We start from the raw sequence: 20,144 nt of genomic DNA on the forward strand, positions 1-20,144 counted from the left end.
TTACAAATAGCTTCAGGTACATGAATATGTCACTCACTTCACCAAAAGAAATAACTTCCATAATAAAATCTTTAAAAACAATGCATTCTGGTGGTCAGGATAAATATCAACAAAGTTAATTAACGTAGGTTTTGTGAGTTTAGTACAATTCGAAGCTAGTTGTGAAACCAGTCTATTATAACTGGGACATTTCCTGATTGGCTAAAATATGTAGATGTTAAGCCTCTATTCAAGACAGGGGATAAAGAGATACCATCAAACTACAGACCGATTTCACTTTTGCCAGCATTTTCAAAAATTTTAGAAAAAGTAATGTACAGGCAGCTTCTCAACCATCTTACCACAAATAACATATTATCAAGAACACAGTTTGGATTTCTGAAGGGTTCTGATATCGAAAAGGCTATTTACACCTACAGTGAAAATGTACTTAATTCATTAAATAACAAGTTACAAGCAAAAGGTATTTTCTGTGGTTTGTCAAAGGCATTCGATTGTGTAAACCACAACATCCTTTTAAGTAAATTAGAAATCTATGGTGTCACGGGCAGTGCTGCAAAGTGGTTCAAGTCGTACCTCGCAAACAGGAAACAAAGGGTGTCAGTGCAAGGGACTAGTGAATTAAGTCATCAGTCATCATCAGAATGGGAAGAAATTACATGTGGTGTCCCACAAGGATCCATCTGAGGGCCATTGCTTTTTCTTGTGTACATTAATGATCTCTCATCGGTTACACTGCCAGAATCAGAGTTCGTTTTGTTTGCAGATGACACAAGTATTGCAATAAATAGTATGTCGAGTGTAGTTCTAGAAAGATCTGCTAATGATATTTTCATGGATATTAATAAATGGTTTAAAGCCAACTCACTGGCATTAAACTTCGAAAAGACTCACTATATGCAATCCAGAACCTGTAAGAGGTTTCCACCCAGCATATGCATAAAGTACGAAGAAGAGCAGATAGAAGAGGTTGACAGTCTTAAATTCCTGGGATTACAACTTGATAATAAATTCAGTTGGGAGGAGCACACCACAGAACTGCAGAAACACGTTAACAAATCTGTATTTGCAATTCGAGTGTTAGCAGACATAGGCGACATAAAAGTGAAAAAGCTTGCATACTTTGCCTACTTTCATTCCATAATGCCATATGGTATAATATGTTCGGGTAACTCTTCAGGTCAAACAAAAGTTTTCAGAGTCCAAAAGCATGTAATACGTATTACTTGTGGAGTAAATTCACGGACATCCTGCAGAAACCTCTTCAAAGAACTGGGTATACTAATTACTGCCTCTCAGTATATTTACTCCTTAATGAAATTTGTCCTAAATAATATATCTCTTTTTCCAACAAACAGCTCAGTTCATACATTCAATACCAGGAACAAAAATGATCTGCACAAGGACTTAAAAGCACTTACTTTAGTTCAAAAAGTGGTCCACTACTCAGGAACACTCATCTTCAATAATTTGCCAGCAAACATAAAAAAATTTAGTTACAACTAAAGATCAGTTTGCAAGGAGCCTGAAAGACTTACTAGTGGCCAACTCCTTCTACTCCATTGACGAACTTTTTAATAAAAACAAATGATGTGTTGTATATATTCATACTGTTAGTATTGTTATTTCAGCTTTTTTTTTTTTTTTAAAAAGTGACATGTTCCACATCCACGAGGATCTCCTCAACACGGACCTATGGAACGAAAAACTAATCTAATCTTAACTTTTTCTACACTGAGGTGAGTGACACTCCAAACTGAATAAGTGAGAAAACCCTGTAAGTGAAGGTAATCCCCCCATTTTCACCACCTACAGCATCTATATTAAGATAAACTGCCTGATTTTCTACATCTATAAGGATGACTTCCAACCACTGCAATGCTTCCCTAGTAATATTACCTGTATAATTATATACATACATCAATGCAACCTGGAAAGTGTTAGGAAGAATGCAAACAATGAGAGGAGTAAAGCTAACACCATTTTTGTACATCTGTGAAGTCTATTAGCATACAAGGGTCGGAACTTAAATAGTGGCAACTATTTATTCACAACCGATACAAGAGAGTTACATGTTTGCACCTGTTATTGTCCTTCAGAGTAGTCACCAGCATTGTATAGGACCCGTCACCAGCAATGTGGAAGGCGTAGTATACCGTTAGCAGAGCCTGTCGTATTGACAGTGCGAATGGAGTGGTCTACTGCCTGTCGAATCTCTGGAACAGTTCTGAAGTGAAAGCCACGAAGTGGTTCCTTCATCTTCGGAATCAATCAAAGTCACAAGGACTTAGGTCGGGGGAGTACGGTGGACGGTAGTACTTCCCAGTCCCGTTGACCAAACACAGCAGCCACAGCTCGCGCTGTGTGTGCCCGCACACTGTCGTGCAAAATGACGGGTGGGTCGCGCAGAAAGTGTCGCCGCTTCTTTCGCAAAGCTGGTCGCAGGTGATGCTCCAAAAACGAACAGTAATACTGTGCACTGACAGTCTGCCGTGGAGGAACGTAATGCGTTAGGATAACACCGTCACAGTTGTACACGAGAATCACCATAAGTTCAGACTGCTCCATTTGCACCGTCGACAGAACAGGCTCTGCTAACGGTATACTACGCCTTCCACATTGCTGTGCAATGGGTTCTACACGACACTGGTGACTACTCTGAAGGACAGCAACAGGTGCAAACATGTAACTCGGTTGTGATTAAATAGTTGCCACTATTTAAGTTCCAACCCTCGTACAAACGAGGGTGAAATTAACATGAAAACTTACTTTTTTGCAGTGCTATTGTGGGATAATTGTTTCTCATTTTTCTTGCCATGTCAGATTTGTTTGTGTAGGAGTCAATTGTCATATTTATTGGATGCATCTACTTACTGGGAACTATCATCACAGAAGCCACTGCAATCATAGTGTGCAACAACTAACTGAGACATCATCTATACTCTTCGTGGTGCATGGAAATAGGCTTGCAATGTTGAAAGGATACATGGAAATAAGTTCAGTTAGGTACAGTCTAATGGACTCAGCATTTCTATATATGTGAATGATCTTCCTTTTAACAAGCAAAACTGGTACTTTTCGCAGATGATACTAGTGTTATAATGAATCTCCTTAGAGAGAAACCAACAGAAGGGATGAATTATTAAGTGTTCCTCAGACAACGGACTCTCCCCACGTTTGAAGAAACCCTCTATTCAGTTCCGTACGACAATAGTCGTACTAAGAATTGATGCAGCACGTGAGCAGGAGACGATAAATGTGGAAAAATGCTACAAATTTTTTGGTGTGTATATTGATGAAATCTTGAATTGGAAGAAGCATATTACTGAGTTTCTCAAACAATTATGTTCAGTTCCTTTTGCTCTTTGTATAATTGCTAATCTTAGAAACAAATTAACATCCTGATATATTTTGCATACCTTCCCTCAGTAATGTCTTATAGAACAATTTCTGGTGTAACTCACCACTCTGAAAGAAAAGTGAGCAATAAGAGTAATTTGTAGTGTTCACCCACAGACATAACAAAGATACCTCTTCAAGGAGCTGAGCATTGTAACTGTGCCATCACAATACATATATTTGCCAATAAAATTTGTCATAAATAAACTATCACAACCGAAAAGAACAGTGAGAGCCACTAGAGGGAAAAATTACCTTTATTACCCACGATTAAAGCTGTCAGTCGCATTTGCAACAATTGCAGCTTACCATACATTGACGACGAAATATATTTTATCATAATGTTGTACGACCTTCTTTTTGTTATTCATAAAGATAGAGCTTGGCATGAGAATCCCAGATGACGGTGTTTACACTGCAATAATGAATTCTGGCCTCCTTGCCAATTAGTGCAAAAAGTTTCAACACCAATATTAATGAGTGTTACATTACTGTACACATCTCTTCAAATGTCCTTAAAAACTATACTATTCCATTAAAACAATATTAGAGAAGGAAAGTTGGTATTCACTGCAGTAGCCACCAGAAAGATCGCGGGAGACGCACATCGGCACGGCGCGTCACGGACGGTAGTAAAAGAAGAGCTCGACCGGCTGACAGCCCTAGGGGTCGTTCTTCCCATTTCTTCTAGTGAGTGGGCTTCACCCCTCGTTATTGTCAGGAAACCCTCGGGAAAATTACGTCTTTGTGGTGATTTCAAGGCCGCCATCAATTCCCAATTGGTGGTGGACACCTATCCTTTGCCTCGCGCTGATGAATTGTTCTTGTTGTTCCGCTGGCAGAGGTCGTGGCCGAATTCCCGCATGCCCTCTGGTGGACAGGACTCTATTTGCGGCAACTACTGTCCGTGACGCGCCGTGCCGATGTGCGCCTCCCGCGATCTTTCTGGTGGCTACTGCACTCACCATAGAGCGGAGATGCTGAGTTGTGATAGGCACAACAAAAAGATTCACACAATTATAGCTTTCGGCCATTAAGGCCTTTGTCAGCAAAACACACACACACACACACACACACACACACACACACACACACACACACAAATGCAACTTGCACACACGTCTGCAGTCTCAGATAACTGAAACCAGTTACAGTTATCTGAGACTGCAGACATGTGTGCAAGTTCCATTTGTGTGTGTGTGTGTGTGTGTGTGTGTGTGTGTGTTGCTGACAAAGGCCTTAATGGCCGAAAGCTATAATTGTGTGAATCTTTTTGTTGTGCCTATCGCAACTCAGCATCTCCGCTATATGGTGAGTACCAACGTTCCTTCTCTAATATTGTTACATTCCATCGTGAAATTTCTGTTCCATTAAAAAATATATTTGCTTTTATACATTCTAACAGTGAAGAGCATTAACTGTACAACAAAATTAAGTGACCTTCACAGCATACTATCATTTCCTGAAAACCTCATTTACCTACCTTTTACAAATTAAAAACTAAAACAAGATGTGGGTGCTAGGTGGTTCACCCTGTGTATTTTATAACAACATAACATATTTTTAAGTAATACTTCTATGCAAACGGAAAGTTACCTTCATTTCCACTTCCTCTATAATGCCACCAATGTTAGGCATCAGTTCGTCTAACTCCATCTTAATTTTCTTGTTCGCGGGGCCAAAACACGTGGCCTCGCAGTCCTCGGCCGCCTCTCCTTTCGGCACCTTTACTTCCTCCTTCGGCACACCGGCAATTCCCACCTTACCCTCGGTAGCGTGTCGGTCGCCGGGGACGTACACCGTGTGCCAGGGGCAGCGCATGTCCACCTCGAACACGCGCAGCACGGGTTCCTGGCAGTGCTCCCTCTTCTTCGCCTTCCTCGCCGCCAGCGCAGCCGCCTTGAGCTTGGCCGCGGCCGCCTTGGCTGCGGCACTCTTCGTCCTCGCGCCGGACGGCACCTTGGCCTTGAGTGCGAGCCCCCGGGCCCTGACCGCTTTCGACCCGGGGGAGGTCGCCGTCGGCCCGGACTCGAGTGCGGCAGACGCGGCTGCCGAGTTCCTCGACCTGAGAGCGGCCGCCACAGCGCCGGCATTCCTAGACCTCAGTGCGGCCACCGGGGCCGCCCGGTCGCCCGAAACCGCCACACGCGGATCTCCAGACTCCGCAGTAGCGGACCTCGCCGCCGCTCCACCGGGTCTGCGGGTCTCGGAGACACCCCCGCACGCGGCCGAGTCCTTCGGGACGACGGTCGTCGTCGCGAGTCTGCCCTCGGTCGTCGCCGGGTTCGCGGCCTCAGATTTTGACGGAACGAGCAGGCCCTTCGCCCTCAAGTCGGCTACTATCGGCGCGACACCTTCCGACCTGAGGACTGACCTGATGACGCTCTTGTCCCTGGTCCTGACGGCGGCCATCAGAGTCGCGTGGTCTGCAGGTTTGAGGGAATCCAGCAGTGCAGCAGAGTCCTTGAACTTCAGAGCGGCCAGTGCTTTCGCCACCTCTAGACTTTCCAGACTCTGAGACCGAGCTGACGGGACTCTTACCGTGGCCCCGTCGGGTACGGCCGACCGACTCCCGGACTCGGCCGGAGTGCGATCCGGCTCCAGGGCAGCGGCCAGTGCTGCGGCACCCTTTGCTCCGAGTGCGGCCGCCACCACCCCGGCGTCCTTCGACTTCAGTGCGGCGATCACTGTCGCCGCACCTTCGGATTTCGAGGCGGACGCCGGCCGCACTGCTCCTTCCGGCTGCGGCACGGCTGCCGGAACTGCGACCTTTTTAGAGTCGTCGGTCACTTCTCGAGTCGACTCCTCTCGGATTTCCTCCGACACTGCCACCTTCCCCGGAGAACTCTCGGACTTTCTGCCAGACGTCCTGGCGGCCAGGAGGGCGGCCGCGTCGCGCTTCTCGATCGCGTCCGCCATCCGGGCGAGTTTCCTCCGCCGCACCAGCTTTTCCAGAGACGGCGTCTTCTCCACACCCAAAGCAGCTGCGAAAGCGGCAGCATCCTTATTCTTCACGGCGGCGGCAGCCCGCGCCGCCTTTTCCGACTCGACTACACTCTGCAGGGTGCGCAGGTCTATCGACTCGAAGGTGCGCGGCCTCCTCGCGGCAGTATCCTCGCGCTTCACGTTGGTGGCGACCTTCTTCACCTTTTCCGGCTCGAGTACTCTCTGCGGGATGCCCACATCTACCGACTCGAAGGTGCGTACTCTTCCCACGGCGACATCCTCGCTCTTCACGGTGGCGGTGACCTGCGCCACCTTTTCCGTCTTCGGTACTTTCTTCGGGGTGTGCACGTCTACTGTCTTAAAAGTACGTGCACTTCCTGTGCCGGTATCCTCATTCTTCACAGTGGCTGCCTTTTCCGTCTTCACTACACTCTGTCGGGTGACCGAGTCCGCCGACCCGAAGGGGCGCCCCCTTCCTGAAGTACCGGCCGCCACGACTGAAACAGACAGGCACGTCTTAGTGTCTTTTTCCTTTGTATACGGGAGACAAATTGGGCATCAAAATCTTCAAAGAATCTGAAGGAATTCTCATATATTTGTCATCAATGGGCAAAAATTTATCGATGGTCAAAACCGTGGGCATTGTAGGTTTATCTCTCCACCAAAACGGACAGTGGTGAATAAAACTTTCCGCACTCGCTGTTAAAATACTTTTATTATACAGTCACGACTGGTTTCACATCAGTGGAGATGCATCTCCAGGTGATCTGTACATGAAATTGAAACATTAAAGAATTACAACTGTCTTAAAAATAGATGTGTCGTACTATAAAGTACCGTATATCAATGAGAACTGCGTATTCACAAGTTTGTTTCTATTTTGTCTGAACTGTCACAGCAACACAACGTAAATGTTACGAAATAAGTTCCATCATTCGTCATCAAGATTTAAGCAATAGCACACTAAAAGTGGGATCACACCGCACCGTGCCATAAACATCACAGTGTGGTGCAATCCCAGTCAGTTTGATCGTAGACGATCACTTTTAGTGCACTATTGGTTTAATCCTGACGACGAACGATGGGACTCGGCTTGTACGATTTATTTTTCTACACCTCACTATTTAAAAAAGTAAAGAAACTTGTGAGTACTCATCTCTCATTGATATATGGCACTTTATGGTAGGGCACATCCATTTTTAAAAACATTATAATTCTCTAATGTTTCAATTTTTTGTACATATCACCTGACAACTGATCACAGCTTTTTAATAAAAGTTTTGTAAGAGCCAGTGGAAGATTTTATTCACTGTCTGGAGTTGCCCAACCTCTAAAATAATGTGTACAATAGACAGTAATTATGCCACCTAACTGCCAGCCACGTAAGACAGCCAGTTGCGAAACTATAAATATGCTATTACAACAGCCCACAGACCAGGCGGAAGGCATCTACATCGAGGACATCACTGTCAGCTATGCTACACTGTCATCATCTCACCACTGCAGCTCGACTACGATTGTTATTTCTCCTTAAACTTGATACATGAGTATATTTTACTGTATCTTAAGTTACCAGCATAATTGTTTGGCATCATATATTGGCACTTATCCACTTCCTTTTTCATAATTTTAAAAACTATTAATCACGTTTCCATTATTTGATGTATTTCATTTTATCACTGTAACAAGGCAAAAGTTAGAAGGAATATAAGGAATGGTTTTACAACAGAAATTACCTTGAAGGCAATATTATAGAAGGAGATCAGTAAACGACAATTCCCCATAACTGTTAACATTCTTAGTAGAGCCAGCCATGACAAAACAATTTCACCTGGTGTGCAACACCTATGAGACAGGTGAAATACACTTAGACTTCAAGAAGAATGTAGTAATTCCGAAAAAGAAAAAGATGCTCGACAGATGTGAATATTACGTAACTGTCAGTTTATATCAACAAAAATAATCATTTTTTGAAAATACAGTGTATAGATAAAAATATGTACTCACTGTACGTGATGGCATGAGAACACACTTATAAACATCAGTCCGAAAACTTTCAGAGCCAGTGACTCCTTCTCCTGGCAAAAGGATTAAAGCGGAAGGAAGGGGGCTGAAGGAAAATGACCGGTGAGGTTTAGGAAAAGGGGTAGAGTTTGGAAAAGTCACCTGGTGGAGACTGATTGTGGGTGACTGCAGACAATCAGTTTTTCTTTCTCACACCATCCGGTAAGCCTTCCCTGAACTGGGTGACTGACTTTTCTTAACTGTACCCTTTTCCTAAATCTCACCAGTCCTTTTCCTTCATTCCTCTGCCTTCCCCTTCAACTCGTCTGCCATAGAAAGGAGCCACTGGCTCTGAAAGCTGGAAAACTTTAATACCTTTGTAAGTGTGTTCTCCTAGCACTGCCTTGTGAGTAGGTATTTTTAATCTATCCAGTTTCAACAATCAGTTTAGTAAGTCGAGGTTGTAAAATACTGACAAGAGTTATTTACAGAAAAACATAAAAACTGATAGAAGCCGACCTCTTGGAAAATCAGTTTCAGTTCCATAGAAACACTAGAACACACGAGGCAATACTGACTCTATGGCTTTTCTTAGAACATGTGTTAAAGAATGGCAAGCCTATGCTCATAGCTTCTGTAGACTTAGAGAAAGCATTTGACAATACTGATTGGAATACACAAATAACACGGAGTAAAAGCCTACATACAACTTGTACAGAAAGCAAGTGACAGTTATAAGAGTTAAAGAGCATGAAAGGGAAGCAGTGATTGTACCCTATCCCCGATATTATTCTGCACACTGAGCAAGCAGTAATGGAAGGCATACTGATATTTGGAGAAGGAATTAAAGTTCAGGGAGCAAAAAAACAAAAGGTTTGAGGTTTGCTCATGACTCTGTGATTCTGTCAGACACAGCAAAGGACTTGGAAGAGCACCTGAATAGAAGTGACAGAGTCTTGAAAGGAGGATACAAGATCGACATCAACAAAAGCAAAACAAGGATAATGGAATACGGGCAAATTAAATCACGCGATACCGAAGGAATTACAGGAGGAAATATGACACTGGAGGTAGTAAATGAATTTACATACTTCGACAGTAAAACAACTGATGATGGCTGAAGTTGAGAGTATACAAGTGTAGAATGGCAATTGTGAGGATACCATCCCTGAAGAAGAGAAATTTTGTCAATTTTGAATGCAAATTTCAATGATAGCAAGCATTTTTTGAAATCATCTTCCTGATGGGCAGCTTTGTTCAGAAGTGAAATGATGACAATCTGCAGTTCAGACAAGAAGAGAATAGAACCTTTCGAAATGTGATGCTACAGAAAAGTACTGAAGATTAGATAAATAGATCACGAAACTAATGAGGAAGTACTGAACAGAATTGGAGAGAAAAGAAATTTGTAACGAACTTGAGTCAAGGAAGGGATCAGTTGAATGGACACAGTTTGAGACATCGAGGAATCATCAGTTTAGTATTGGATGGAAGTGTGGGGTGTAAAGAGTGCACAGGGAGACTACGAGGAGTGTACGGGCCATAGGTGCACGACATCCTCGGTGCCCAGTTATTGACTGTATCTGCCCTGCAAATGTGTCTGCCCATTGGAGGCACGTGCATGGCAAACAAAAAGGGAAGTGGCTTGCTCGCGGCAGTGGGGGGAATTCGAGATCTGGTTTTACTTAGGACGTGCGAGCACTCAGTTGGGCTGAACACAGCTGAAAGGCAGTGGCCTGGTCTGTCTACATCTTAATCTACATTTATACTCCGCAAGCCACTAACTGTGCGTGGCGGAGGGCACTTTACGTGCCACTGTCATTATCTCCCTTTCCTGTACCAGTCGCGTACGGTTCGCGGGAAGAACGACGGCCGGAAAGCCTCCGTGCGCGCTCGAATCACTCTAATTTTACATTCGTGATCTCCTCAGGAGGTATAAGTAGCGGGAAGCAATATATTCGATACCTCATCCAGAAACGCACCCTCTCGAAACCTGGCTACACCGCGATGCAGAGCGCCTCTTTTGCAGAGTCTGCCACTCGAGATTGCTAAACATCTCCGCAACGGTTTTACGCTTACCAAATAATCCTGTGACGAAACGCGCCGCTCTTCTTTGGATCTTCTCTATCTCCTCCGTCAACCCGACCTGGTACGGATCCCACATTGATGGGCCATACTCGAGTATAGGTCGAACGGGTGTTTTGTAAGCCACCTCCTTTGTTGATGGACTACATTTTCTAAGGACTCTCCCAATGAATCTCAAACCTGGCACCCACATTAGCAACAATTAATTTTATATGATCATTCCACTTCAAATCGTTCCGCACGCATACTCCCAGATATTTTACAGAAGTAACTGCTACCAGTGTTTGTTCCGCTATCATATAATCGTACAATAAAGGACCCTTCTTTCTATGTGTTCACAATACATTACATTTGTCTGTGTTAAGGGTCAGCTGCCACTCCCTGCACCAAGTGCCTATCCGCTGCAGTGTTACTGATACCATCACACTAGACGGAATCAAACTGTCACCTCTTCTGTCACTCAGGGAAGCGAACGTGCTTTGGGAAACAATGAGTGCCTATATTGTGGACTGTACGGTGAGGCCTTTTGAACGGACAGTAATTCTGTTCTTAACTGATGAGTGATTCACTTCATCCTGGTTTCTTTTGGGCCTAGACGGTATCTGTGGACATTACGCCGATTTTCTGTTGCGGGGGAAGGAACTCGTTTATATTTTTCTATCACTCTGTGTTCAGCTGATTTTCTGGACACGTATTCACGATTTCTGGCGAATGTGGATTATAATTTGGTTTTTATTTCCTGCTCGCCAAGTTACTGGGTAGCATGTTTTAGTCATTTGTGTTCGTAAGCTCACTTTCTGCCAGATTTTTCCATATGCTAATTGCCTGGAATATTATGTTTTCAATGCTTGCCAGCCCTATTTTATTGACTGGTGTTTTCTATTTTATTAGAATTGTGTTTAATTCTGCCTTTACAGGACAGATTATCCATTATTTAATACTTTATTTATTGAATTCAGGGGCGAACCCAGGAAGGTGCCTCACCATATGCTTTAGTTTGTCTTGTGCCATTTATCAGTTCGTTTTTGGTAATGTAAATTCCTCATACACCTGCTGAAAGGTATCCGTTTTGGTAAGACAGCTGGCCAGCTGATTCAGTAAATACACACTACTTGTTAAATTAGCTTTTTTCCAGACTAGCTGCCTGTTTTATTTTGTGATTTGTCTGTTCACTGTTTCTGCCCGCCAGGTGTAGCTGATTCTGCTACTACCATCATTTGCTTACTGGTAACCCCCGAGATTAGCCCCCTGCCTTACTTTACTGTCTCTCATTTCAACTGTATGTGGACTGATAAGGGGCCTTTATATTTACAATTAATTTCCCTTATGATTCAATGTAAGAGATTCCTTCTAAATCCCACCTAATAAAATCCAACCGACTCTGTCTAGAGACAGCCTTTTAGTAAAAGTTTGGTTCGGGCACTCGAGGCACCTTTTACATTCTAGGCGATTTGCTGTGGAGTTCTCACAAACTTCGTGCCTCGGACCTGTTGTTTTGATTGGCCATTGCTCCTAAAGGGCACTGTGTTTATAAGCCTGGTAGTTTGCCTGCCCATGGAGGCGGGTTCAGCCACAAGCTTAAGATATCTCAAAATAATTACTAATCGACTTCTGTATTTTAACCAAACTGCATGTGAATCCTAAAGCAGCTCTGTCTACTGTAAAGCTTGTTCGCACAAGCTGCGGCCATTCATTCAAGTCTTACATGTTGTGAAGCTTTTTGCAGTGAAATTCTGTTCACTTGAGACTGGTCAGTGTTGCTGAAAGCTGGTCTTAATGGCCAAGGCATTCTGTTCCTTTGTGAAATTTGAGCGTAAAATTTAAGTAAACTGTTTTGGTTTTACCATGGCATGCATTTATCATTGGGCCTTAGATATTTGTGCAGTTACTAAGCATAATTATTGCTTTGAGCAACTGATGTTCTTGACCTGTAATGTCTCTTAACGAGCAATGGTGTGTGCTAATTAATAATTCTTCTTTTAATTATTTTGTTAATTTTATTTGACCCCTCCCCCACTTTAATTATCATCTTGCACTCGTGCTTTTTAAGAATTGTTTTTATTGATGTGGTGAGCCTTGTGTTTAAATACCTTACTCAATAGTTGTCAGTGCTTCCACTAATGACATCTGTAACTACATTGCACTCCAGAAGCCACATAATAGTGTGTGGTGGAGAGTACTTGTGGTTCCACTCCCTTCCCTATTTCACTCGCATGGGGAAAAGTGATTGCTGATAAACCTTTGTATTAGCTCTTATTTTCTCGAATTTTCTTGTCATGGTCATTTCACAAAAAGTATGTGGGTGGCAGTAATATGTTATCCACCTCTTCCCAGGAAGTGCACAACTGAAATTTTAACAGTGTAACTCTCCGTGGTGCACAATGCCTCTTTTGTAATGTGTGTCAGTGGAGTTTGTCGAACACCTCGGTAATGCTCTCGTGCCGACTAAACGATCCTGTGACGAAACGTGTCACTCTTCATTGGATCTTCCCTATCTCTCCTATCAGTCTTACCTGGTAAGGGTCCCATACTGATGAACAATAGTAAAAAATCGGTCAAACGAGCACCTTATAAGCCACTTCCTTCGTGGGCCTATTACATTTCCTTGAGGTTCTTCCTATAAATCTGTCTCGTATCTGCTTTTCCTACTATTTGTTTCATGTGGTCATTCTACTTAAGGTTGTTTTGGATAGTTAGTAATAGATATTTTAGAGAGGATACTGTTTCCAGCAAATTGTCATCAATAGTGTACTTGTACAGTAGTGGATTCCTCTTCCTATGTATGTGCAATATGTTACATTTATTTACATACAGGGTCAACTGCCAGAGCCTGCATCATTCATAGGTCAGTCTGCAAACGGGTACTGTCTTCTGGCATGGCTACTTTCTGTATGTATCATCTGCCAACAGTCTTAAAGAGCTTCTGGCACTTTCTGCAGGATCAGTTACATAAACTAAAAACAGTAACTGTCCTACCACAGTACCTTGGGGTATGCCCAGAAAGTACCTTTACAATCTGTCAATTCTCTTCCACAACGAGCAATGTGTTGAGTTCTGTTTGCAAGGAAGCCTCCAATCCAGTCACGCCTGAGCAAGCTATGCATTTCATAGCCCATGTTTACTAGACATTTTTTCTTTCCTACCCTACACTCTTAGCAACAATAGTACTGGTACATTCATTCCACTGTCAGAGGTATCAGGACAATTTTCGCTTGTAACTTTTGACTCATTTGTTTCCAGTACAAGAACTCTCATATCACATCGATACATTTATCATTTTCCATCATCCTCGAAAGTTTGTAATATCACTATGGAATCATCCTGTGTATACATATATTTACAGGTGCTGGTGCGTATAGCTTTGCCCTAAATTAGACAATGGTGAGAGAATTAGATTAAAAGGAGAAATTTTTCAGCATCTAATATATATTACTGTGTTAGGAAATCTTTTGTGAAGATATCTGTATGGAATGTAGCCTTTTATGGAATGAAACATGGACGATTATCAGTTCGGACAAGAAGAGAACAGCTTTTGAAATGTGGTGCTTCAGAAGAATGCTGAAGATTATATGGGTAGATCAAATGACTACTGAAGAGCTGGGAAAAAGGAAATTTATAGCACAAGTTGGCTAAAGGAAAGGATCAGTTGGTATGACACATCCTGAAGCATCAAGCAAACAACAATTTGGTAATACCCTCTGGAGTGGTTCCACCAGCGATACAGATGTCTGTATCACGGAGGTACACAAGCCACCCCTTTGCAACTACCTCTACGATTCGTGTGGGTATAATGGAGATGAAACTGAATTAATATTCATTGTGTCAGCTTCATATAACTTTGTACTGTTTCAAGTGCTTCACAGTAATATGGAAACCTATTAATGTTGCATGACTACACCTAATTAGCCACTAACCCTTTTGTGAGTGGGTTGATGATTAATTTCTTGGATACTCATATGAACAATGTTGGCAATTTCGTATAAATACTGGAAATGCTAGAAGAATTAGAAAATAACCCTGGGAATTGTGGCTGGAGAGGTGATAGTTGCGCAATAAGTTTATGGAACAGGAATAACTTCCCAAAGAAGTTCTCATTGACAAAGACCATGCTGTGCATTTTTAATTAAACAATGGGAGGGAATAAACCTTTAAGTGCAGCAGCGAGCAGCACCAGTTACAGTATACAAAATTTAAGCATGAATGGTAAAAATGGAAGAAACAATTATGCAAAGCAAGAAAGAAAGAAAGAAAGATATACCAAATTGAAAGAGCAAAGAAATTAGCCGAAAGATCCACAGCCAAGGACAACAGGCCGCAAACACGCTTCATGACAGATTACAATATAATGGAAGGAAACATTCCACGTGGGAAAAATTATATATAAAAACAAAGATGAGGTGACTTACCGAACAAAAGCGCTGGCAGGTCGATAGACACACAAACAAACACAAACATACACACAAAACTCAAGCTTTCGCAACAAACTGTTGCCTCATCAGGAAAGAGGGAAGGAGAGGGGAAGACGAAAGGAAGTGGGTTTTAAGAGAGAGGGTAAGGAGTCATTCCAATCCCGGGAGCGGAAAGACTTACCTTAGGGGGAAAAAAGGACAGGTATACACTCGCACTCACGCACATATCCATCCACACATACAGACACAAGCAGACATATTTGACAGATTACGTAATAAGTGAGTTTAATTACGTAATAAGTGAGTTTACAGAGATCCTCAGAGGACAGGATACTAAGGCAAGGGCCCAGGGTGGCTAAAATAGGAAAGAAGAAATCGCTTCTCGGCTTTTGACGAGATCAATGTGTGGTTTATTTAACCATTTGTTACATCTCCTCCTCCTACAGGTTCTCGATGTACCCGTATCTGATTCTCAGCTGAGACTACAGATATTAAACCCTGTTATACACAGTCATATCAACAAAAACTTAAATTTCATACACAGTCACCGACACCTGATAAAAACAGATAGTGTCGTCTTAGGTAATTTATACGTATGACGAGCACGTACACACATACCGGTAGATTTACCAATAAAAAAATTTCCTGAAATATCAATCCTTGTACTAGTTTGGAAAATTTCCCTCCACTTGATTTAATTGAACATCGAACATTTATGGTAATGCAAGCAGAAGTATCCACAAGGACCGATATTCTAGGAAATATTTTTACTGATAAAGTTACGTGTGAGTACTCGGTGACAATGTAAGCTGTCTAATGATGACACTGTACCTCTTTTTATCAGAGGTCACATAATGTCTACAAAATTTAAGTTTGTTAGTGATATGACTGTGTAAATAATATTTAAGATCTGTAACATTAGCTGTGAACCAGACAAGCGTACACTTCACTGCACGTGAGAGACCGATGCAAATCGACAAATCTGGTTTCTCCGAATTGCAAGTGTGAGGAACATTCCAGAAAGATTATTAAAAACTAAAACACAAAAGACTAAACAGAAGGTCCACGTATCATTGGGACATTACAGCTGTACAAAAATTGTTTTTCCAAAGATATGTGACTTTTTACGACTACATATTTATACAAAAAATGCAAGCATAATTAAATAGACAAAGAAACCATCAACAAACCAACCCCACATTACATTGTACTCAAATATTTGTTAGAAGAATGTAAAGACCAATGCAGTACACAAGTGAGTACTGGCACAGACTACTGCGAGGGTCATCCCGAAAGTAACTGCTCCACCTTCTTTCTCAACCAACAACAACAGCACGAATGCAAAACTTTATATACGCATTTTTCAAGTTTCCAGAGTGCACACACAAATTTTCTGTTTCTTTTGCCAATCAGTATAGCTGCAGCAATGGTGTCTGTGTAGATGTAAGTTATGAGCAGTGCATAGTCACTGAATTTCTCACTGCAGAGCAAGAAACTGTTGGGAATATTCAAAAAATTTTGTGTGCAGTTTAAAGAGCATCTGCAGTCAGCAGAAGTACGGTCAGTCATCAGTGAAACAGAGTGAGGATATTACAAGAATGCAGTTCAGCGAAGCTGTAAGATTTGCAGCATTCTGGGAGGCCATCCACGGCTGACGCAGCTTGCCAGTGTGCTCACGCACAAGGACCGGTGCACAGTGAATCGGTAGTCAGCACCGAGGCTGTCATTTGGCAAAGGAAGTGTGGATGCAATCATCCGTGCTCTCGATTACAATGTGTGTGCATAATGGGTTCAGCAGTGTCTTACATTAGAACACAAATCTCTCAAGAGAATAAAGGAAAACAATTCGTTTCTTCTGAGTTATTGCAATGTTTTGAAGCTGATGAGGAAGCCTTTTTTGTCCAAGAAAGTGACAGGTGAAGAACAGTGCAAAACAAAAGACTCTCAGTGGAATGGCATCATCCCAACGCTCCACAGATGAAAAAATCCAAAGCAATTGCTTCAGATCACTGTGTTTTGGGATTGTGAGGGTTTCATACTCACTGATGTGATGCCAAAAGGCAGCAGCGCTAATTCTGAAAATCATGTGAACACATTAACCACACCCGACAACTGCTTTCGGTGACTTCAGTGGCAGAACACCCCACGTGATCAATCGATTCAACATAATAATGATCAGCCTCGTAGAAGTTTGAGGACTCCAGCACACATCACCAAACTGGGTCGGACAGTGTTTACCGCTACCCCCGCCAACCTCTTTTGCCATGACATAGCTACCTCAGTCTTCCACTTGTTTGAGCCATCAAAGGATGCCATTTATGGTAGACATTTTGAGGACAATCAACAGGGGATTCACACAGTCGAGGAATGGCTTCGTGACTTGAACAACGAGTGGTACCTGTGGCGTCGCAACTGGTGCGCGATCGCCCATTTGTCTATTAAAAGCTTTACTTCAGAATGTATGCGGGCTGCAATGTAAGCTGGTAGAGTATTATACGGTCAGTAACGGACGAGTTGTGTCCTGCAGACTGACGTCACGACCACCTGTTGCAGCTGCACGTGTGAAACCAGTGAAGTAGCGCTGGTTGGCCACTTACATTATACGAAACTAAAAATATTAATAACTAATAAAGGAATAACCTGAGGAACGTCATATTTGATGTACATCCTTCTGTTGTGAAAACAAACAATATGTCAAAGTCTGAGATCAAAAATAGTTGTATTTTGGAAGTTAGTAAAAAATTTTCCGACAGTCAAGAATGTAAATAAATACAGTAATGTAATAGTTCACCTTCAGTGACTATGTACGATGATCTGATAACATTTTCAGTGTTCATATAAAAATTTGGAAAGTTTTTAGTTTCAGAAAACCTCTGTGACTTTTCTATAATAATAATTTCAAGAATTCTAAGTAAATATGTGTATTGTGTGTTAGGGTGCGCGTAAATGAGAATGCGTGCGTGACAGTATGTGAGACATTCGGCATTATTAAAAATCATTCATGTAATTATCTACAGGAACTGGCAAGTGTTCCAACTCTGTAACGTGGGAACGAATCCGCTAGTGGTTACCCTACTAGTGAATGTCAAATGTCCAAATATGTATGCTTATGTATAAGACAGCCAGAACGTTCATGACTACATAATAAATTTCCAGATGTAAAGCTTATCGTTCATTTTGTTTTGTTTATTTAATTAGAGAGTTTTGTGTTACTTAATTTGATGATGTCAATGAGCCTAGAGAAATGGTTGGTGTTGCTAGATTTTGGCGCGAGCCGCGCCCTAGAAGTGAGTTCTCATTGGTCGTAAGTGCTGACAGCCAATGAGAAGCGAGACGGTTGGCCGCCTAGCGAGGAGATATAATTTTGAGTGTGGGAGAGTGGGAAGGGGCAGTCGCGAGCTAGCTTTGATTGGAGGTGGTTATGCTGGATGTGACTTTTCGCATTATGTGCGAGATGAAGTCCTGGGATGACTTCCGCGTTATGATCCAGTGTTACGGTGTCGGGTAGTGACCAGAAACTGTTTATGAAAAGTTTAGAGTGTTGCGATAATTCCATCCGATGAAAATCGCGAGTGAACTTTGAATTATATAGCGTGGCGGAACTGAGCATATTCTTACTGAGTATTTTATGGCGAGCATAAACTTTTACTAAAGACAACCACTGAATATCGTGCGCAGAAGTCATTGACCGATCATTGACTGTGTTACAAGTAATTGGTTTCGGAATTTGGGAAGGTAAACGTTCTGGCTGTTTTAGGTATAGTGATAACTGTGAGCAGAAACTTTAGTAATTTTCGTAAATGTGGGCTGATGATCTTGCTTAACGGCAATAAAGATCTATTGAAGGTTTAAATTTGAACTTCATGTTTCAAGTACGAGTGACATCCCCTTTCCGAATCATTTCTTTAAAGTACACAGAAAATTTTCAGCAAATTTTACTTATAGCAGCCTCCGGCGTGTAGCTGTGAGGTTACAGTTTCCTCAACATTGCTTTTCTGTGATCTCTTAAGTAGCTGCAGTCAGGAGTTTACGTGCAAAGATCTACCGCTGTAAAGAAATAGGTGAACAAAAATTATAAAAGAAATTGCATTGCAGCAGCGACGTATAATCCATCGCAGTTGGTGCATCGCAAGCACCCACGAAAAATCCGTCGCATACCGACAGGGCATAGATGCCCTTCTATCTTGCTAGAGGAAGGCCACATAATGGGAAGGAGATCACATTGAAAAATAGGGAGTGTAGAAGAAACATCTTTCTTCCTTGTGTGTTTGTGTTTCATTGTGCTCAGAAAATAGTTGTTCAAGAAAAAAATGTGGTGCATTACTTTCGTATGTTAAATGCAGAGAATAATTGGTGAATACCATGAACAGGCAATGATGTTCTCCACAGAGCAAATGAAGGCTCAAAATTCTGGCTATCAATGAACACCAGTCACAGAATCCTGATGTAATCTTTAATGAACAAATTCAGTTCCGTTATTCATCCTTACTAAAGTAGCAGCAAACAGTGAATATTTTTCTCGATAAAAGATAATGAGCTTGTTGTAAAGAGTCTAACAGTTCCCCACCCACGTCCCACTGAGTCCTTCCCCCTATCTGCCCCCCGCCGCCCACCCCACTCTCTTGCCTGTTCGTCACATTCGTCAGTTATTTTGACCTATAACATAGAAGTCTGTGCCAGTACTCCCTTGTGTACTATTTTGGCCTCTACATTGTTATACAGGGTGTCTCAAAAGGTACACTACAACTTCAATATATCACAGCACCCAACCTAATTAAGATATTCACACCATGTTCAGCTTATGTGACAGACATAACTCACAACATTTTGTTTGTGTGGGTTGCAGATGGTTGTGAATGAATTATATGACAACCGTTCAAGAAAAGGCTCAGCACATGGAATGGTTTATTTAGACGAAATTGGACATGCAGGTTCAAAGGAAGCACCCATCCTCACACCAGTGCTACAGGAATTTTGTGTAAGCAGGAAGTGTTCGTGTGAAGCTTAGACCGTGCGAGACATTATAATTTCCAGATCATTTGATTGACAGGGGTGGTCCAATTCCCTGGCCTCATAGGATGTCTGACAATACACGGATGGACTTCTATGTATGGGGGTATGTCAAGGACAGTCTACCAAACATGTGTCAACCACACTACTCATTTAAAGAACCGAGTGAATGCCGCCATTGCCACAGCCGATGCGGATACATTGTGCCGAGTATAGGCAGAGCTCAAATACAGACTGGATGTCGTGTGTGTCACGAAACAGACAAAAGTTGAATTGATTGAATGGCATAAA

The 20,144-nt window shown here is 42.3% G+C and overlaps 1 protein-coding gene across 4 annotated transcripts in view; it reads right to left on the reverse strand.

Moving 5' to 3' along the window:
* Positions 1–20,144, reverse strand: part of LOC124553647 (serine/arginine repetitive matrix protein 2-like) — a 330,049-nt gene that overhangs the window by 52,596 nt on the left and 257,309 nt on the right. For all 4 annotated transcript variants that reach the window (XM_047127524.1, XM_047127525.1, XM_047127522.1 and 1 more), the window contains exon 7: positions 4,996–6,842. In XM_047127524.1, the coding sequence (XP_046983480.1) occupies positions 4,996–6,842 (1,847 nt within the window). The remainder of the gene's footprint in view (positions 1–4,995; positions 6,843–20,144) is intronic.

Source organism: Schistocerca americana, chromosome 11, assembly GCF_021461395.2.
Source record: "Schistocerca americana isolate TAMUIC-IGC-003095 chromosome 11, iqSchAmer2.1, whole genome shotgun sequence".
Classification (NCBI taxonomy): Eukaryota; Metazoa; Arthropoda; class Insecta; order Orthoptera; family Acrididae; genus Schistocerca; species Schistocerca americana.